The sequence below is a fragment of the Scyliorhinus canicula genome, chromosome 10 (genome assembly GCF_902713615.1).
Source record: "Scyliorhinus canicula chromosome 10, sScyCan1.1, whole genome shotgun sequence".
NCBI lineage: Eukaryota > Metazoa > Chordata > Chondrichthyes > Carcharhiniformes > Scyliorhinidae > Scyliorhinus > Scyliorhinus canicula.
In genome coordinates this window covers 186,359,541-186,381,487 of record NC_052155.1, presented here as the reverse complement: position 1 = coordinate 186,381,487, position 21,947 = coordinate 186,359,541, and the positions used below count along the sequence as shown (strand labels likewise).

Below are 21,947 nucleotides of genomic sequence, written 5' to 3'. Positions count from 1 at the left end.
CTGTTTTTTTAAGGTTTTTTATTACTACAAACCAGTGCTGGATTTTGTGCAGTTGGTGGCGCTGTCCGACCTTCCCTCCTGCTTCCTATCGGGAATTGAGTTTGAATTGTATCCTTGTTCCCAATTAGAACAAACAAATCAAAGAACAATACAAATGTGATTTCAATAGCTTTTTGCTGCTGGGGAGGGAGGGGGGAGGGGGGAGGGGGGGGGGGGCACACAGGGGGGTGTGATCTGCACTTGTTCAATTTCACTCTTTTGACTTCCAAAAAAAGTCACAGGATTTCTTCTACATTTTTAAAAAATGCATGAGAATTGACACACCAGCATTAACATAATTTAGAGGGATTGGATTGAAATCTGAATAGGAGGTGACCGTTCTGTTAGAACCTGACTGACATGTGCCTCAACTACATTTGGCCTTCTTTCCCCATACCCTTTGATACCCTCAAGTAAAACAGAATCTATTGACATCAGTCTTGAAACATTCAATTAACACCCCTTTTTGTCCGCAACCTTTTAGGACAAAGAATTCTGGATTTTGACCACCCTCTATTTGAAAATCGCTTGTTTATTTCACGCCTAAAGGACCTTGCTCTAAGTTTACGGTTATGTTCCCTTGTCATGGATTCTCTCATCAGGAGACATGAGGGCACGATTCATCCACCGCGAATCTGGGCATGCCGGGTAAATAGCGGGAAAGGCCAAACTCGGGAAACTCACCAGGTGCTAACCAGTTTGCAAATTACCCCCCCCCCCCCGATGGCGAGTTCTGGGTCTCGCCCCAAAACGGCGAGCATATCATTAACCCTCATTCGCATTCATTTCAATCTCATTAGCGAGAATGAAGTCGAGTGCAGCGGCCTCCCGGAAATTACCCGACTCCCCGGTGAGAAATCACGCAGGCATCGTTTTGTACTGCTTCTGCTTTTTTGAAGCAGCAGGGTGGCACTGATACCTCACAGCACCAGGGATCCGGGTTCAATCTGACCTTGGTTCACTGTCTGTGCAAAGTCTGCACGTTCTCCCCGTGCCTGCGGGGATTTTCTCAGGGTGCCCTGGTTTCCTCCCACAGTCCAAAGATGCGCAGGGCAGGTGGATTGGCCAAGCTAAATTGCCCCTTCGTGTCCAAAAAATCAGGTTAGGTGGAGTTATGGGGATGGGTGGGGGCTTTGGCTTGGTCGGGGGGGGGGGGGGCGCTGCTGAAACGTTACATCGGGGGTCGCCCCTCAGCTGGGTGAGTGTGAGGAATTTTGCATCTGTGAGGTCTTTAAACCATCTTGTGGTGACCCATAACAGGGGCAAACTGCAGCCTGACTAACCCATCAAACACTTCCAAACTTTGCTGTGTCTTCAATGCTGAAAGTAAATTCCACTCCCTTTGATTGTGACCAGCCTCTAGCGTCACAGCTCAAGACTGTTGCAAATGATGAATTAAGCTTGTTAGTTGTGAGAGCACTTCACCCTCCAGTTGTGAGAGCACTTCACAGCTGCAGGTTGTGTTTGCTGCTTGCTACTGCTTGTGGCTGAAATTTCCTTCCCTTTCTGTAGCCGCAAAGAAGAACAATTTTTTCTCTGAGACCTGGAACACCGAGCTCAGGGGGGGCGAACGAGTCCAAAAGGCAATCTGGTTTGAAGCCAGCAGCTGCTGCGGGACCACCCTGTTCCATCTCCCAAGAGTTTATGTATCATCATTGCAGGGTGATGGGACTGTGTCGGCACTGTCAGTGGGTCAATATACAAGGCAGGAGAGTGATGACCACTCGCTGTGAAGAAAGCTCTGGTGCTCCTCAGTATCTGCAAAAGTCTGACCCCTGCCTTTCTGCTGACAGCGCGCTCACACATGTATCAGGTGTAACATGTTTTAATAGTGAACTATTGACATTTCTAATCCCCCTAGCTACAGGTTGTCCGCACCCTCCCTTCCCGTGCTCCTCACTCTTCTTGATCTTTCGTGGTCTACTGCTACGTCTAGGTGGTCCCCAGGATGCACGTCAGAGATGGAGGCAGCCTGTTGGTTTCTGTGTCCTGTGACGTTTGATGCCCTTGACGGGACAATGCAGTCGCTGCAATGCACCTGACGTTCCCTCCTGAATGTCACGGCTGTGTCCTGTCCTCATGTAGCGCCACAGCTGGAAAGCAAAAGGAAACTAATTTATCACTGAAATGCTTGTAGAAAATACTACCTGCAAGGCTCCAAAACGTTAATTATTCCATAAGAGGACCAGTTTATGCCCACGAGTGGAAAATAAAGTCATAAAACGGTGAAAATGATCGCATTCTAATTTAATTTTACTAATTACCATCGCAGTGCAGCAAGGCATGATTAATTTTTAAATTACAAGTGAATGTGAGTGAGCTTTCAACCTTTAGAGTCTGTGTAACAATGGTGTTTGGAATTTGCTTTCACTTTTTAATTTGTTTTGTATGTTCTGGAAGCAATGATCTTTGGGGAGGCATTCTCCGTGTTCCACATTATTTTATGAGGCCTCAGTGATGAGTGTTAAATTGTCTTTAATGAGTTGAGTACCTTGATTAAAATACACAGTTGTTTATCAAGAAGCGATGTCCAAGGCAAATCGAAGCTTCTCCTGAACCAACTTTGTTCTTTACAAGGAAAGGTATGTCCTTGCTGTCTTCTCAAGTTTAAACTTCCAAATGAAGTTTTGGAAAACCTTTTAACCTTAAGTAATGGAGCAGGTGGCATGTCTGTCTACTCATTTCCACTGTGGTGTCTATCCACCGGGGTGCGTGATTATAGCCTAGAGCCCTGTTCGTTTTGATGGGAGCGCCTCCTTTATGTGTGACAAAACTGAAATTAACACATCCCAGCTCCAGGAATAGCTCAACTGGCCAATGTGCAGCAGCATGGGCAAGAAAGATTTCAGTGCTTGCATATTTAAATACAAGCACACTTGTGATCAAGAGACAAACCTGGATTGTCTTTGACTAGTCTTACCCAAGCATCCCAATAAAAGATCGTGCTGCATAATCTTTTGACATGGTGAAAGTGGCCCACAATTCCATTTGTTACAAACTGGAGAGATTTTCTGTTATCAGTTTTCATAGCTACTTTTACATGTAGTTATAACTCTGGTATATTTGCAGCATTCAGTAGACCTGATGATGTGCGCGGTAGCAATTTATTCCAGGAGTTATTTGTGACTGTCATAAATGTCCTGCATTCGATTAGCTTGGTCCTTATCGGAAAATTGGCATTTCAAAAATTCAGCAGGCATTGCTGCGTACGTACGTTAGTCATTACCCTTAAACCTGACTGAAGCACCCATGTCTTTGCCAGCACCTGAAGCCAGTTTGGCACTGTTATTCCTGCTAATTTTCTGTTAATTTGTTTCCTCTTGTATATAACCTCTCCTTACTTTTACCCAGTCGCTGCCTGCTGCTGTCCATCAAAATGTTTGTTGTGGAGCATCTGCTGGTTTTCTTCCTTCCCTTATGTATAACCCAAGTTTAAGTATGGCCATATTAATTTCTCTTCAGAAATGAACTTTTCCGTTGTAAATACTCGGTGTGCTTACCTCCGCAACGAACTCACCAGCTCCCGTGGGACAGCATCACAATGTAGCAACGGTGTTCCAGAAACCTCTTCCATCATGATCATACTTGTAGGAAAAATATGAAGCTCGATCATGGGTCCCTTTATAATATAGTCAGTCCACACCCCCCCCCCCTCCCCCCAACTACCCAAACAATGTGTGTAATTATCTTTACTAATCATCTGAATTAACTTGCTGTTCATACCCGTTCAGCTATCTGTTTTGTGATTGATTTTATAATTCCAATTCCAATGTTTGTTAATTCCAGCTTTCTTTCTGATTGTTCCAGGTGGGAGCTCTTTTTAACCTATTTTGTACAGTGAGCACCACTCTGATTCCGCCAGCTAACCAGTACAGTACACAGAAATGGAAAGAATACATGGCGAAAAAGCCAAAATGCATTAATGGTAGGTTTGTTTTTTCACGGGCGTAATGCTCTCTTATACCTTCAGTAAATTTGAACAAGACTTCATCAGACCCGAATCATGAGCTTATTGCCGTTGATTGCATTAATATCATAATCTTGATGAAAACCTGGCTGGGAGGGTGATGACCGTATTCTAACTTGCATCATCCCGTTCACCGATCACCCCGGTGTTTGCTGACCTACACTGAGCCCTAGTTGAAAAATGCCTTGAGTTGAAAAATTATTTTCTTTGTTTTCAAAACCATCCACGGTCTTGTCCCTCCCACTCTCCACCCAATGCTGCAACCTTCTGAGATACCTATGCTTCTCCCATTCTAGACTCTTGCACATCACCTCAGCACTAAGTTCTGGAATTCCCTTACAAAACCACTATATTTCTCTTTGCTCTTTCAAGATTCTCCTTAAAACCTACATCCTGGACCAAACATTTGACCGCCTGACAATGCTCCTGTGAAGCACCTTGGGGCAATTTCCTATGCCAAAGGTGCTATATGAATGCAAGCTGTTGTATTGCAAACGTTAGCAAGTCAAGCAGCTTTCTATGCTAAGTGTACTGTACATAGAGAAAAAAGACTTGTGATTAAGGGTGCCGGAAAGAAAACCTTTTAAGAATATATGATTTTGTAATAGGAACATAGGAGTAGGCCACTCGGCCCTTCGAGCCTGCTCCACCATTCAGTTAGATCACCTAGAACATAGAACAGTACAGCACAGAACAGGCCCTTCGGCCCTTGATGTTGTGCCGAGCCATGATCAATACCTACCTCAATACCCTTTTCCTGCACTATCTCCGTCTCCCTTGATGCCTTTAATATCTAGAAATCTGTTGATCTGCCTTGAATATACTTAAGAACTGAGTATCTACAGCCTTTAGGGTAGAGAATTCCAAAGATTCACCAGCCTCTGAGTGAAGAAATTCCTCTGCGTTTTGATCCAAAATGGTCTATCCCCTTTTCTGAACCTGTTTCCCCCCCCCCCGGTCTAGACCCTAGACCACACCCACTCGAGCCGGGGGAAACATCCTTCTCGCATCTTTGAGCCATGTAAGAATTGAGATGCCGCTCATTCTTCTAAGCACTGAAGAATATAGGCCCAGTGTCCTCAATCTCTCCAATGACAATCCTGCTGTCCCAGGAATCAAATCGGGACTGACTCACCCATTTTAGCAGAGAAAAGAAAGGAACATTTGCAGTTATGTAGTGCCTTTCAACACCATTGGATGCCCCAAAGCACTTTTGCGCCAATGAAGTACTTTTGAAGCGTAATGTTGTAATGTGGAGCGAATTTGTACACCTCCAGCTCCCGCAACCAGCAATGTGATGATGACCGGGTGATTTTTTTTTGTGCTGTTGGTTGAGGGTAAATAATTGGCCAAGAATATGTGGATTACTCCCCTGCCCGTCTTTAAAATAGTGCCACGGGATCTTTTACCCCCACACAAGCAGGCTTGTCTCATCCGAAAGTCATATCTGACGATTCCAGCCCTGGTTGTACAACGTGAGCCTGGAACCTTATAACTCCAAGACGAGAGCGTTACCAATTGAGCCACGGCTGACACGAAGATCCTGCACAAAGCAGTCATTTATATGGGTGTGTTATAACCAGTTACACCAATTTCATGGGCAGCACCGGTTGTGTTGTCTCCAACAATCGTGTCAGCTGAGTCCGATTTTGCATCAGGTTGCCTGTACAACTTGTAATTGCATCGGAAGAAAGCTGTTGTAACTGTTTGACAACCTTTCGGCATTAACTGATCGAACAAGGTAAGTATGATTTATGTTTCGGAAGGAATAACCTATTCACTACTTTTTTAAATAACTACAATGCGCAGATTGTTGTTCATTTAGAATTCTGCTTTTGTCTTTCAAAATGTTTTCCTTGTGATTAATTTTGCCAATTCCTTTATCACCTACGAACAGAACACTGCAATACTTGTCACAATGCTGAATCAGAAAATTGATTTCCTACTTCATATCTTGATGTTGTTCTGGAAGGGCAGGAAGCATCAGAAGTGTTAATAGAAATTAAATTGCATTTTAAATGGTGTACATTTTGATTTTCAAGCACTGAGATAGATAACAGCAGCAGTAATTTATTGTTCCCAGAATTTTCGTGTAACTAATACAAATAAGCTTCATTGGCAGTTCTTATCTTCAAAAACTCATCATATTCTGAAGAACCCCTGACCTTTCTGTTATTCTTAATCATATTTTAGCTCTTCATTTTAAGTCCACTATTATGATGTGCTGTGAATGAAAATTATGTTTTCGTTGGCGAGACAGGAAGTAACTGCACAGTGCTTTAAATAAATATCTCCTACCAGAGCAGAAACTCTAACTCTACATTAAGTTTCACTCGTCAACATTTGCTTTCTAAAGATATTGCTAACAACTGTTCACAAATAATCTATCAAACTGCCTAATGGTAAGTGCAGCACGCTGGCACAGTGGTTAGCACTGCTGCCTCGAAGCGCTGAGGACCCGGGTTCGATCCCGGCCCCGGGTCACTGTCCGTGTGGAGTTTGCACATTCTCCCCGTGTCTGCGTGGGTCACACCCCCACAACCTAAAGATGTGCAGGGTAGGTGGATTGGCCACGCTAAATTTCCCGCTAATTGGAAAAAAAATTTTAAAGAAAAAAAAGATATTTCTTTTTAAATTGTCCAATGATTTGAAATAATTTTTGGCTAATATTCGTGGGGCGGGCAGCAGGGTTTGAAGTTCCATTAAAGATGTTAGTAAAAGAGAAATGGAACACTCTTGCACTTTTAACTCCTAATGACCTGACCAAGCATGCTACAGTATATAAAATAGCATGAAGAACACAAGAAATAGGAGCAAGAGAAGACCGTACTGCCCATCGAGCCTGCTCTGCCATTCAATACGATCATGGCTGATCTTACATTTCAACTCGTTTTCCTGCCGACTCCCCATATCCATTGACTCTGAGAGACCAAAATTCTGCCTACCACAGTCTTAAATGTATTGAATAATGGAGCATCCACAACCCGCTGGATAGAGAATTCCAACGATTAACAACCTTCCGAATGAAGTAATTTTTCCTCATCCAGTCCTAAATGATGGGTCCCCAATCCTAAAACTGGGTCCCTGTGTTTCAGACCACACTCCACCCCCACACAACCAGAGGAAACAATCACAGCATCCACCCTGTCAAACCTCTTAAGACTCTTTCTTTTCAAAAGAAGTGGTGTAATGTTTGGCAACTTTCAATCTAATGAGACCATTCCCCAATCTAGGGAATTTTGGAAAGTCATAGCAAGCACATCCACTATCTCTGCAGCTGTCTCTTCTAGAACCTTAGGCTCTAGGTAATCAGGTCCCAGGGATTGTCAGATTTTAATCCCTCAAGTTTCTCTGCTGATAGTAATTTTCTTAATTTTCTCACCTATTTTAGACCCTAGATTACTGTTTGCTTTTGGTATGAAACATGTCTTCGACTGTGAAGTCAGACACAAAGTATATGTTCATTGTCTCATTTCCCGTAATAACTTCTCCCATCTCTGCCTCGAAGGGACCAATGTTTACTTCAGCTACTTTCTTCCTCTTTATATACTCGACAAAGTTCTTGCGACTGTAGCAGCATGAAGTAGCGGCCGCATCCCGGGTTGTTCCCGCGCAGGCTCTGGCACTTTGAGCTTTTCTGCCCGTTCTGTCAGGAAGTTTTACAATCGGACTCGACAGCCCGGCAATCAGCTGGGAATTGGGGGAATGTCGAAAGTGACGTCGAAGAGGGGCGGAGGGGTGAAATTGCAAGCGTCGTGCCCGAGCAAGGACTCATTAAAGATGGCGGGGGAAGTGTCCATGCCCATTGCCCTCGATATGGTGGCGGGGCTGGTCGCAAGAGAACTTTTAAAGTTTGGTGGAGAGAAGGATGAACTTGGCCAGGAATTGAACAAGAGGCGATCGGTGCGCAGGAGGAGAAAGTGAAAGGCGTGGAGGAGGGCTTACCTCAACATGAGGGCAGACTTGCGTCTTTGGAGGCTGAAATGGTGATTGGTGCGGACAGGAATAAGGGGCTCGAGGCAAAACTGGACGATGTGGAAAATAGGTCCAGGCACATGAATCTGAGGCTGGTGGGTCTACCCGAGGGAGTTGATGGCTCAAGGCCGACTGAATACATTGCTGCAAAGTTCTCCCAGTTGAAGAGCGGCATTGAGGTAGTTTCTGCGCCGGAGCTGGACAGGGCAAACGGGGCCTTGACGCAGAAACCGCGACTGAATGAGCCACGTCGAGCAGTAATCATTCATAGTTTCCAGAGAAAGGAGTGGGTCCTGGAATGGGCCAAGAAAGCCCGCAACATCAAGTGGGATGGTAACATGGAACTGATTTACCAGAACATTGGCACAAAACTGGAGAAGCGATGTGTGGCCTTCAATAAGGTGAAGACAGTCCCATTCTGTCCATTCGAGGAATGCGATTTGGACTTGTGAATCCAGCAAAACCAAGAGTCACATTTGACTCAAGATTTCTATTTCAAAACTCCCAAACAGGCTGAAGTCTGAAGGTTGTAATTAGGGGAGAAATTATTTCTTTCAAGACACACATAGAGCTGGAGGCAAGGAGGGAGCGGAAAAGAACGAGTAGACTATATTGTAGAGATAGATCGTAAGTATGCAGACAATCCATCCCCAGAGCTATTCGCGGAGAGGAAAAAGCTGCAAACGCAGTTTAATCTGGTATCTATGGATGTGGTGTTGCGGCGATTTAGGTGAGCGAGAGGGGCTATTTACGAATATGGGGAGAAAGCGAATCAGCTCCTGTCATCTCAGCTGGGGAGGTGAGGGGCTCGGCTGCACTTGAAAAAAGACAAAGACCCCCTTAGACTGTGGATCATATTGACCGATCTCCCTATTAAATATGGACGTGAAGCTGTTAGGTAAGGTGTTGCCGTTAAGACTGGAACCTTGTCTGTGGAGGTGGTAGGGAAAGACCAAACTGGTTTCGTTAAGAGGCGGAGGTTGACGGCGAATGTGAGATGACTGTTGAACATGGTGCTTACTCCGGGAAGGATTGGGTTCCAGAGATCATAATCTTGCTCAGCACGGAGAAGGCATTCACCCGGGTAGAGTTTGATTATGTGTTTGCGGTATTAGAAACATTTGGATTTGGGTCGGGCTTTGTACCTTGTGTGCGGTTGTTGTAAGCGGCCCCCTTTGCCAGAGTTTGCACGAACAAAGTGATTCCGACCTTTTCCGTCTTTACCGGGGTACCAGGCAGGGATGCCCAATGTTCCCTTTGTCTGTTTGCTCTTACAAAAGAACCACTAGTCATGGCCCTGAAGTCCTCGAATACATGGGGAGGAATAGTTAGAGGAGGGTTGGAACACAGGGGGCTGGATGCTGCGCCCCGCCGTGCCACTTTTCTGCCTCGACCGTTACGTCGGCCGGTCAATGGGTTTTCTCATTGTGGGGGAATGGGGAACCCTGGGCGCTGGCAAAACAGAGAATCCCTCTGGAGGAGAACCCGTCCACTGTCTCGCTAGTAGAGTGGTTAGCACTGTTGCTTCACAGCGCCAGAGTCCCAGGTTCAATTACCGGCTTGGGTCACTGTGCGGAGTCTGCTCGTTCTCTCTGTGTCTGCCATCTGTTTTTATATTCCTGGCTAGTTTATTCTTGTATTTTTTTTTAATCAACGTTTTGGTGGCCTTCTACTAGTTTCTAAAGAATCCGAATCCTCAAATTGCTGCTGTCTTTTTTTTAACAATATTAGAAGTCTCTTCTTTTAATCTAAAACTATCTTTAACTTCCCGAATGAGCCACTGATGGACCTTCCTCATTGAGTTTTTTTATTTCAATGAAATATATTTTTGTTGAAGACTTTGAATTGTTTCTTTAAATGTTTCCCAGTGTTCATTTACCTCCCTACCTTTTAGTCTATTTATCCAATTAACCATAGCCAATTCTCCCCTCGTACCTACACATGGTTAAAGAATCATCGGACTCGCAACGTTAGCTCTTTTCTCTCCCTACAGATGCTGCCAGACTTGCTGAGATTTTCCAGCATTTTCTCTTTCGTTAAGTTTAAGATTCTTGTTTGTGATTGGAGTAGGTCACTCACACTTAAAATGGAATTCAGTGGTATTACGATCACTACTTCTCAAATGATCTTTTACCACAACATTACTAATAAATCCTGCTACATTACGCAATACTAAATCTAAGATACATTTATCACTAGTCGATTCCAAGGAACAAAAACTTTCTACAAACCCATCTTCTAGACCACTGTTGCCAATTTGATTCTCCCAATCAATATAAAGTTTAAAGTCCCCACCATTATTATATTGCCTTTGCTACAAGCTCCAGTAATAGCTTGTTTAATGTTCTGCCCAATGGTATAACTACTGTTAAGAGGCCCATCTACTTACACCAGTGTTTTCTGAGTCTTGCTATTCCTAATTTGAATCTATGCTGATTATACTTCATGATCATCTGAGGCCAAATTCTTTCTCACTAATGTCCTTCTATCATCTTGTAATATCAGAGTACCCCTTTTCCTTTGCCATTCCGTCTGTCTTTCCTAAATATTGTGTTCCCTAGAATATTTTATTTCCCAACTTGATCATCATCTAGAGCTTGACTGAAGTCCCTACTTAATAATAATAACCTTTTATTGTCACAAGTATGAAGTTACTGTGAAAAGCCCCTACTCGCCGCATTCCGGCACCTGTACGGGTTGCTTCAAAGCTCCAAGCTCCCAGGTTCGATTCCCGGCTTGGGTCACTGCCTGTGCGGAGTCTGCACGTTCTCCCCGTGTCTGCATGGGTTTCCTCCGGGTGCTCCGGTTTCCTACCACCAGTCCAAAGACGTGCAGGTTAGGTGGATTGGCCATGCTAAATTGCCTTGGTGTCAAAAAAAATGTTAGGTGGGGTTGCTGGGTTACGGGGATAGGGTGGAGGCATGGGCTTGAGTAGGGTGCTCTTTTCAAGGGCCGATGCAGAAGCGATGGGCTGAATGGCCTCCTTCTGCATTGTAAATTCTATGAGTTGACCTCTTGCTAAACACACATATTTAGTACTGTTAGGTGCTTAATGCTCTATAATTTGAGGAGTAACAGCCTGGTGTCAGTTACTTTGTTTTAGAACTGTCAAGTTAAACATTTTTGTTTAAATAATCCAATTAAATCTAGTGATTTTGATTTTTTTTTTTAGTCGCATTTAATTGATGCATTTATTACACCCCATCATTTCCAAGTTTTTTTCATTGCTGATACTACAATCATCCACAAAGTAACCCAGCAAAAAACAGGTCATATTTCTGGATCCTAAGGGTTTTGTACTTGCATACTCCATGTCCAAATGTGTGCACAGGTCAGATATAACTGATCAGATGGCAGCAATTATGTGAAATATCAGCACATTGATGAAGAACTCTGCTCTATAACATTGTGGGGACCTCAGGTCAGGACTATACAAAGATTAAATTTGGTCTGCCCATTTGAATGAGGTTAGTTGAGGTTTATTGGCTCGCAGGTTTATTTATTTATTTTTATTTTTTTAACAGTACAGCACAGAACAGGCCCTTCGGCCCTCGATGTTGTGCCGAGCAATGATGACCCTACTCAAACCCACGTATCCACCCTATACCCGTAACCCAACAACCCCCCCTTAACCTTACTTTTTTTTAGGACACTACGGGAAAATTTAGCATGGCCAATCCACCTAACCCGCACATCTTTGGACTGTGGGAGGAAACCGGAGCACCCGGAGGAAACCCACGCACACACGGGGAGGACGTGCAGACTCCGCACAGACAGTGACCCAGCCGAGAATCGAACCTGGGACCCTGGAGCTGTGAAGTATTTATGCTAACCACCATGCTACCGTGTTGCCCCTTATGAGTCCCATGCTGGGTTGCTTTAACCAGATATGCGACCCTGCCATGGGAAGAAGGGACAGAAGACTTGATCTAGAAGGACCCCTCCCCTCCACTCCCCTTCGCGTTCATTAATCCACCCCTTTCTACAACCTTTTCAGCAATTGCAATTCCAAATCTTTGGTGGGGCAGAAACCGTCTTGAGTAAAGCCATTGAACAAACGACTTAGGTGGGAGCAGGGACTGGAATCATGTAATTCTCAGTCGGGCTTCAGGAGCTAATGAAGCGAGGGTGAAGTTGAATTCTGCAATCGATGCACTCTTTTTGTTATTTAAAAAAAAAAAAATCCTGAACAACTAAAGTGATAATCGCCTTACAACTGTGATTATTCAATCTATATTTTGTTAAAACCTACACTTAAATTCTGGATTCAAGTTTATGTACTGTTAACTTTGTGTCAAACCCAAATGGCTTGTGTTGATTTATTGATTCTATTTTGCGATGTTTCCCCTGATCCCTCACTGAACAAATGAAGAATTCACTTCCGTGTATTACTAATTGCCATTTCTAGTTCCCGATATCAGTCTAATGCATCATCTTTTGTCATCCAATGTGATTTTGTTCAAATATCAACATGTTACGTCAGTATTTCTCATAGCTTTCACGTTCAGTGTGCTTCAAACCCTTTGTTTGTTCCCAGTCCCAGAGATTGAGATGAAAGGAGAGATTTGCAGCTACTACCTGTTGGTTCAAAGCAACTGTCGAGGTGGCTGCAGAGGAATCCTGATTCATTCAGCCAACCAGATAAATGGAGCTGCAGCTGTCGCCATAGTGAATGGGATGTTGGAAGAAAGAGCCGAAGACAAAGAAGGTGAAATTTACACAAGTAACCTTTTGTTTTCCCTTTTAAATAACAAATATAAATTCGACAACAGGACTTGGCATTTTGCTTGCATCATGCTTTTAACATACTGAAATGCATCTCCCGAGCCCCCAACCCACCACTCCCACCCCATCTCCAAGTTGCGTCATGAGGAAATTTAAGGATATTGAGCAGGATTGAAATGGTGAGGAAAGGTAACAGAAATCAAACCCAAAAGATAACTTTTCGGGAATCTATTTGTTGCTTTTACAATTAGCAGCAAAACATCCAGTTCTTGGCCTCAAGTCGGTTGGCGTAATAGGTGATAAATGTCAATCTTTTGCAAGAAAATTGAACTTGGCTATCTATTACTCTGGGAAAATGTCAATAATATGCACTGATAGTTCCTGCTTCAGAGAGAAGAAAAGTTGCTTTGTAAATGCAATTATCACCATTGCCTGTCCATGTAGGTGGAATGAGAGCTGCTTGTTCATTCGAAGTGCTGTTTAATGGGAATTGGTGTGTTAACGTGAAGAAACTACATGTAATCTTTAGTGTTGGAGTTAAGTTTAAAAGTTTAAATATTATTTTTCTTTTGTTTTAATAAAGTTTGTTTATAAAATAACCACGCTCTATTTCTTACATTTTTACTCCTGGAACGAAGAGTTCTTTCCATACAGTCTTAAAACTTTAAAAGATTGTGGTTCTGATCCAGAATCTTAGCCACTGTTGAGAGCTGACCAGGCATCTATAACAAGTTGCAACTATGAATTTGGAACCCACCAGAATCTTCATTAGCAGGGACATTTGAGTATATTCTACCATCACAATATATTACAAATGGATCTGAAATGGAATTGTTTGCATTACGACTTTTTTGTTTGTTCCATTTTCCCGTGACATGGCTTGCAACGTAACCATTACATTTGGTTGTATTGAGAGGATTTTAAGAGTATCGGTCCCAATTTTGCTTTTGGAGTGAAAGCGCTTGCCATTCACCTCAATACAAATTAGCCCGTGAAGATCCAGCAATCTTTGTGGCATGCGTTTACCCTTTCCTTATATAACCTGAATTTATTGCCCAGTCAAGGAAGCAGTAACAGTGATGCCAGCAAACATGGTAGGCAGCCAATCACATAGAAGTATTCTTAGTCAGCAAACCAGGAAGTAAAATGCACTGATTATCCTTCACGTTTTAAAAAATTTGCAGAGTGAGAAATTAAGATTGGGATCTGCATATTCTTTAAAAATAAATATAATGGAAAAAATTGGAATGTTTATCATAATGGAAAACCTTGATGTTATACTGGTTTACAGAGGCTAAGAGGATATTCTGATTTAGTTTGTGGTTTAAATACCCTGTCACACTTTATTAACAAGATGTAACTATTCTGGGGGATTTTAACAATATTACAGCATAAAAGAGGAAGTTTTAATCCTTTCCGTAATTTCTAAAAGGCTGCCGATTTCAAGAATTTAACAGTGCACCCTGTGGAGGAGCCATTGACGGCCACTTCTGGATTTCTGTGTTAAACCGTGTCTCTGTGAACACCAGAAATTGCTGTCAGTTTTGCAGGGTAATCTGAGCACATTCATTACGATTTCCCCACATTACAACTGCAAAGGCTAAGCCATTGTACATTCCTCGCATTGCCCCTCCCAGCTACTCGCATTCACAAGTTAAAATATATTTTTAAGGTAAGTGTGTAGCTACGGCACGGTAGCACAATGGTTAGCACTGTTACGTCACAGCTTCAGGGTCCTGGGTTCGATTCCCAGCTTGGGTCACTATCTGTGCAGAGTCTGCACGTTCTCCCCGTGTCTGTGTGGGTTTTCTCCAGCAATTCCCAAAAGACGTGCTGTTAGGTGAATTGGACCTTTTGAATTCTCCCTCTGTGTACCCGAACAGGCGCTGGAATGTGGCGACTAGGGGATTTTCAATGTAACTACTTCTTTGTAGTGTTAATGTAAGCCAACTTGTGACACTGATAAAGATTATTATTAGAATTGAATCCATCTTATTCTATCATGTATTTATTGCCCCCAGGTTTTAAACATTTCTGCATAGCTCCTCTTTTAATTTGTACAACTCTCACACCCTTTTTTTCTTACCCCAATGTAAACAAGTATGAGATTAACTCAACTCAACATGTGGGTTGAATTTTATGTGGTTGATTTATGATGAAGTGAAATTATTTTAGAAAATAATTCAAAGTTCACTTCTGTATGCAAACTTCAATGAGTTAATTCTCAGCTTTGAATTATGTTCTGAAACAAATGCTGGTTTATAATGCCTGTATCTGACTAATCCTGAAAGACCTGAATTTGAATACCCAAGGACTTCCATTTTGCTCTTACTCTTTCTTGCCGAGTTGTTAGAGCAGCAGTGAACCTTTTCAGTGCTGCACTAATCTGCTTCAGACATCATTCTCATTTATTGTGTGCAACATTGACTCACCAGCTTCCCACTAGTTGGCATTTTACTAAGCCTATTAGTTAATGCTTTTGTATTTTCATTTATAGAATAGAGTCCAAGATTATGAAGTATTTGGGTGCAGCTGAATGTGAACATGATTGGATTATAATGGACTAGTGAGGTAATAGTTACTTGGCATGGTGCCATGCGAACAAAATGTCAAATGATGCATGTGCATTGGCTGCTGAAAAGACTGATTATTGGATTTGTACAGTGCTGAATCATTAGGTAACCTGACAGTGTTTCAAAAGATACTTGCAGAATCAGTGGGATGAGAATTGTGCAGGGAGTTTCTCTTGCTTTGCAAAACCTGAGGCAAAATAACAAACTTATCAGCTTTTTGCCCTGTGGGAATGATTTACAGCCAACAATCATTTGCAAAACTACCTATTCAATCTTTTTTTTAATACTGCATTCACTTTTAAGTGGTTGCCCACTCCCGAAGGCCCTGACTCTCATTGACATGTAGTCCAACATGCTGCTTTACTTCACCCAAGCGTCCATTCTTCAGTGAGGGATTGGGCAGTGAGTGTTATTTGATCATGGAGGTTATTACAGTTGAGACAATCCTCACTGGGCATTCCAGTCACTATTATTTATGGATAGTAATTTAGAGCATTTACCCTTGGCATTTCTTTCCACCTCTTGCTGGGTCTAGGAGCACTGGGTCAACTTTAGTGACCCCATTACTGACTCCTACTAGGATCAATATTTTATGTTGTTGAAACATAATGGTCAATCGTGCGTACTTTTAATCGAGGGATGTTAATTTTTAGTCACAATTTATGAGCTTAATCGGTTTATGTTTTTAAAATAATTTTAATATGCTTCAGTCTTAAACCAGTGTAACACATTATTTACAAGATTGATTGGAGCACAGAAGGGCTTGAGCAAACTTTTATCCCAAAGGTTAAATTACTTTTCCCATAGCCTATTGGGTTTTCAAGAAACCTTTGGTTCAGCAAATGGTTGATTTGGCAAATGAACCTCTGACTGCAACAGGGCAGCTATACAACTGGAAAAATAGTTCATTGGGACGAAGAAGGACTCCAATGGGATGAAGAAGCATGTCAGCGAGGAATGTGAAACTTTTCTCTATGGCAATCTGAACAAAGCTTAGCTGCATCTGTTGTGGTTTTTGCCTTTCTGGCAGGAGTATGGAGCTTAAACATCACACATTACTGCGCTCTCATTGCAGTAACTATGTTGTAGGAAATTGACAATACAAAGACTTAACTCCTATCCAAGAAACGGTACACTTTTGAGTTTTTGGTACAGTCACTGGACTAGTAATCCAGAGACCCAGGATGATGATGATCTGGGAACCCGGGTTCAAAGCCCACCATGTCAGGTGATAGAATTTATACTCAATAAAATATCTGGAATTTAAAGAAGTCTAACGATGACCATGAATCCATTGTCGATTGTCGTTAAAAAAAAAATCTGTTTCACTAATGCCCTTTAGGGAAGGAAATCTGCTGTCCTTACCTGGTCTGGACTAATATGTGACTCCAGGCCCATAGCAATGTGTTTGACTCTTAACTGCCCCCTCCAGGGCAATTTGGGATGGGCAATAAATGCTGGCACAGCCTGCGACGCCCATATCCCATGAACGAATATTTTTTTTAAAGTGCCTTGCATGACTTTAGATTCTTGAAACAGTTTTACAGTAATGGAGATCTGTTTTTTTAAAAAGAAGTTCATATTAACATAATTTTAAACCGCAGCATCTGAACTTCGTGCCTTGTATAGCTTTGATTTTTTTTTGTAACATTTAGAATGTGACCATCGCTGGCAAAGTGAGCATTTGTTGCCCATCCTCAGTTGACTTTGAGAAGGTGGTGGTGAGCTGCTGCCTTGAGCCACTGGAGCCCATGTGCTGCTGTTGGATAGGGAATTCCAGGATTCAGACCCAGTGATGGTGAAGGAAGCCTATTTCTTTCAACATTATTTGAAATAGAAAAATCATACAGATATGCTGTAAAATGTAAAAACGTTAACTCTTGATTGCCCTCTAGCCATTTGCCGCTTTTAATAAATTTCTGTCACCAATCGTGGGCAGCACGGTAGCACAGTGGTCAGCACAGTTGCTTCACAGCTCCAGGGTCCCAGGTTCGATTCCCCGCTGGGTCACTGTCTGTGCGGAGTCTGCACATTCTCCCCGTGTCTGCATGGGTTTCCTCCGGGTGCTCCGGTTTCCTCCCACAGTCCGAAGATGTGCAGGTTAGGTGGATTGGCCATGATAAATTGTCCTTCGTGTCCAAAAAGGTTACTGGGTTACGGGAATGGGATGGAGATGTGGACTTAAGTGGGGTGCTCTTTCCAAGGGCCGGTGCAAACTCCATAGGCCGAGTGGCCTCCTTCTACACTGTAAATTCTATGATTGTATAATCGGCCAAAATCACAAGTATTTGCGTTAGTCATTTTGATTTGATTTATTATTGCCACATGTATTAGTGTACAGTGAAAAGTAGTCATCAAACTTTTCATAAAAAGTGAGTCAAGAATAACATTTAATTTACACTTGCTTTGGTTCCTTTTCAAATTGTGTTCTGCGTAAGTTCTAATGCAATCCTCGATTCACAGCTCCAGGGTCCCAGGTTCGATTCCCGGCTGGGTCACTGTCTGTCTGTGCGGAGTCTGCACGTCCTCCCCGTGTGTGCGTGGGTTTCCTCCGGGTGCTCCGGTTTCCTCCTACAGTCCAAAGATGTGCGGGTTAGGTGGATTGGCCATGCTAAATTGCCCGTAGTGTCCTAAAAAGTAAGGTTAAGGGGGAGCGTTGTTGGGTTATGGGTATAGGATGGATACGTGGGTTTGAGTAGGGTGATCATGGCTCGGCACAACATCGAGGGCCGAAGGGCCTGTTCTGTGCTGTACTGTACTGTTGTTCATTACAGGAGCTAATTAATTGATTAATGACAAAGAACAAATAAACTGAAATGGAATGTGCTTCCTGCAGCTGCTGCGTCTACTAACCCGTGTTTCTATCCGCAGAGTGTGATGTTGCAGAGATTCTCGGGGCGATGCCTTACCTTACTGGAGACCAGCTTCTTCACAGGGAGAGGACGTTGGCCCAAGTCCAAACGCTTGCTTTAAGAGAGTTTCTGAGTAAGTCTTGTCGTGTATTAGACAACAGTTAACTGAGTCTTTTAAGCATCCAGTCAACAGTTGTGACTAAACCTAGCATGCTGTAATATTGTGTATATCATGTTGCGTACATTGTTGATCATTTAGATGTGGGTTCAAGATGGGCCCAGTCAAATAACCATACAGTGGAAGGGAGGCCATTCAGCCTGTCATGCCTCTGTCAGTTCTTTATAAGAGATCTAATTAATAATCCCATGCTCTTTTCCCATTTGCATTGCAATTTCATTCCCTGTTCAGGTATATGTAAACTTCCCTTTCGATATTTGCTATGGAATCGGCTTGTATCTTCTTTCATGCGGTGCAATCCAGACAACAATAAATTACTGAGTAAACAAAAATCTCCCATCTCCCTCTTGTGGTTCTTTTGTCCTTAAATCTGCGTTAATCTGGCCACCAGCCCTCCTGCCAAAGGAAACAGTTTCTCCTGACTGTAAGGAGAAAAATTCCAGTTTATCCACTCTACAGACAACTGAAGTCCCTAAACCCTGGTTTCATTGTATTAATTCTCACCTCCGTACTGGGCACACTACTCTAGCTGAGGCATACCCAATAATTTATAACGGTTTTGCATAAATACCTTAATTTTGTATCCTATGCCTCAGTTTATAAAGCCCCACATAGGAGACTGGTACAATTGATAGAACTGAAGGCAAGCTATTCATTTGGTTAGGAGTTATACTAGGTGGGAGAAGCCTGGAAGCAGGGATAATGGGCAGGCACCTGAATTAATAATCTTTATCTTTATTGTCACAAGTAGGCTTACATTAACACTGCAATGAAGTTACTGTGAAAAGCCCCTAGTCGTCACATTCCGGCACCTGTTCAGGTACACAGAGGGAGTATTTTTAGAATGTCCAAATTACCTAATAGTACGTCTTTCGGGACTTGTGGGAGGAAACCGGAGCACCCGAAGGAAACCCACGCAGACACTGAGAGAACGTGCAGACTCAGCACAGACAGTGACCCTAGCCGGGAATCGAACCTGGGACCCTGGCACTGTGAAGCAATAGTGCTAACCACTGTGCTACCTTGCCCCATTTGGAATTGGAAGGAAGCGACTAGTAGTGTCCACAAGGATCTGTGCTGGAGCCTCAACAATTTACTAATAACTTAGATGATATAATAGCCATATGTCCAGGTTTGCTGATGACCCAAAAATCAGTGGCATAGTAAGTTGTGTCGATGAAAGCATAAAATTACAAAGAGACATCGATGGATTAAGTAAGTGGACAAAACTGGAAAATGAATTTTGCTGCAGGTAAGTCCATTTTGGACCAAAATAAAAGATAAATCCAAATATTTTTTAAATGGGTGAGAAAAGTTAGGAATAGTGGAGGTGTATGTACACAGGTTACTAATTCGGAGTGGTCGGGTGCAAAAAAAAAAAATCAAAAAGTCTAATGAAATGCTAGAAATTAAAACGAGATCGTTTGAAAATAGTGAGGGGGGGGGGGGGGAGGGGAGAGAGAGAAGAGGAGAGAGAGAGAGACAGTTTTCCTGAAGCTATACAAAGCTCTGGTTAGACCACACCTGGAGTAGTGTGCACGGTTCTGGGCACTGTACTTTAGAAAGGATACATTGACCTTTGAGTGCAATAAAGGTTCCCAAGAATATTATCAAAACTCTGAGGGCTAGATTATGGGCAGAGATTATATAAACTAGGAATACGTATATATGTGTGTGTGTATATACATATGTGTATAAATGGTAAAAGGGTAATTTGATTCAGGATTTCATAGAATTTACAGTGCAGAAGGAGGCCATTCAGCCCATCGAGACTGCACCGCACAGACAGTGACCCAAGCCGGAATCGAACCTGGGACCCTGGAGCTGTGAAGCGATTGTGCTATCCACAATGCTACCGTGCTGCCCTTCTTTTGACTTTTAAAGGAATTGTTAAGTTAGATGGAGAAAATTGTATTCCACTAGGGGAGGGACAGTATAAACAGAAAATGTTGCATTAACTCTAAGAAATGAGGGGAAATCTGTTAATATAAATATTGCACCTTGGTATGGCGGTGTTCTCCGCTACATGGATTTGGCGTAACTGAAATCGCAAGTATAGCTATTTTCGGGGATGTTTTGAGTTAAATCTTTCTGTAAGCAGTTGGCCAGTTTGAAAATACATGGAATTGAACATTACTGGCCTATGTATGCAGTGGTGATGAAACAGGCAGTGACCTTTATAGTCCCCCAATACGCAGCAATAACATGCCAATCCAGAAGTTACTATTGCCGATTCTATACTTTCCAGAGGGTGCGCTGTTGAGTTTCCTTCAGATTGCAATCAATGGAAATCGATTGAATTGACGAATAGTTTCACTCTTGCACAGTTTGCCTCGATGCAAGCCGCTTGGAAAAGTTGTTGAATGAGATGTAACTGGGTTTTTTAAATGGTGTACAACCTCTATTACTGCTAAGCACCTTTTATATTCCTCAAAAACGAATTTTATATTCACAAATACAGAATGATAAAGTGCAGAAAAGGCCATTTGGCCCATCGAGTCTGCAGCGACGCATGAGAAACATCTGACCTGCCTACCTAACCCCATCTGCCAGCACTTGACCCATAGCCTTGGATGTTATGGCGTGCCAAGTGCTCCTCCAGTTACTTTTTAAAGGATGTGAGGCAACCCGCCTCTCCCACCCTCCCAGGCAGTGCGTTCCAGACCGTCACCACCTTCTGGGTAAAAAGGTTTTTCTCACATCCCCCTAAACCTCCTGCCCCTCACCTTGAACTTGTGTCCCTTCGTGATGGAACCTTCAACTAAGGGGAACAGCTGCTCCCTATCCACCCTGTCCCCTCACAATCTTGCATTATTTGTGACACCGCGGAAGTATAGACGGCATTCACCTTGCACCACACATCAATGTAACCCCCCTCCCCCATGGGCTCCTATTCGGGTCTGCCCTTGCACAAGTTGGCACTGCTAGGTTGGCCCTGTGTCAGAGGGCAGTATCAGGGCACTGCCCGGGCATGTCCTTCTCACCCCTGAGGGGCCATACTGGTGGGATACCCTCGACTGCCTCACGTCTGGCCAAGCCTTGTAACAATGTCACGTTGGCGAGGTACGAATATTCAGTGAGAGGGGATCATTTGGGCTGGGCGGGAAAACTATTATAATGAGGTTCAAGCCCTTTGTGGGTGTGAATCTTGACTTTGCCGGAGAGGAACAGGAAAATTGGGAAACACGATTTCTCCGGCGAGAATCGCGTTTCCCGATTTCCACGGGACTTTCCGAGCATGCCGTCAACCTGCGGATGGTGAGTGCGGGCACAAAATTGCCCCCACAATTTCAACATTTGTGGGGTTGAATAGAATTTAAATACAATGGCGTGTCAAGACGCTATCAGTCAGCTGATATGAGGCCATGAGTAATTTTTTGATAACTAGCCTATCATAATTTTGGCTTTAAGCCATGTTTCAAATATTCTACATAATTCAGTGGTTCTTACTTAAATGTCATGAAGCTGCTCCTATTGATGCAGTGTGATTTAAAGACCAGCAGACCATCATGATGCTACTGGTATATGGATTTATAATCTTACTGTTGCCTCCAAGTATTCCTGATCAACCATGGAATATTGTGGGTAAACGGCCCTATGATTTTTTTTTCAAAAGAATTTGATGAAATATATTATGC

General features: G+C 43.0%; 1 protein-coding gene across 1 annotated transcript in view; it reads left to right on the top strand.

Annotated features, from left to right (window-relative positions):
- The window catches only part of LOC119972842 (MDM2 binding protein), a 75,432-nt gene that overhangs the window by 21,931 nt on the left and 31,554 nt on the right, over positions 1-21,947 (top strand). Inside the window, exons 9-13 of the mRNA XM_038810328.1 lie at positions 14-108; positions 2,549-2,621; positions 3,847-3,964; positions 12,519-12,689; positions 18,151-18,264. Of these exons, the coding sequence (XP_038666256.1) occupies positions 14-108; positions 2,549-2,621; positions 3,847-3,964; positions 12,519-12,689; positions 18,151-18,264 (571 nt within the window). The remainder of the gene's footprint in view (positions 1-13; positions 109-2,548; positions 2,622-3,846; positions 3,965-12,518; positions 12,690-18,150; positions 18,265-21,947) is intronic.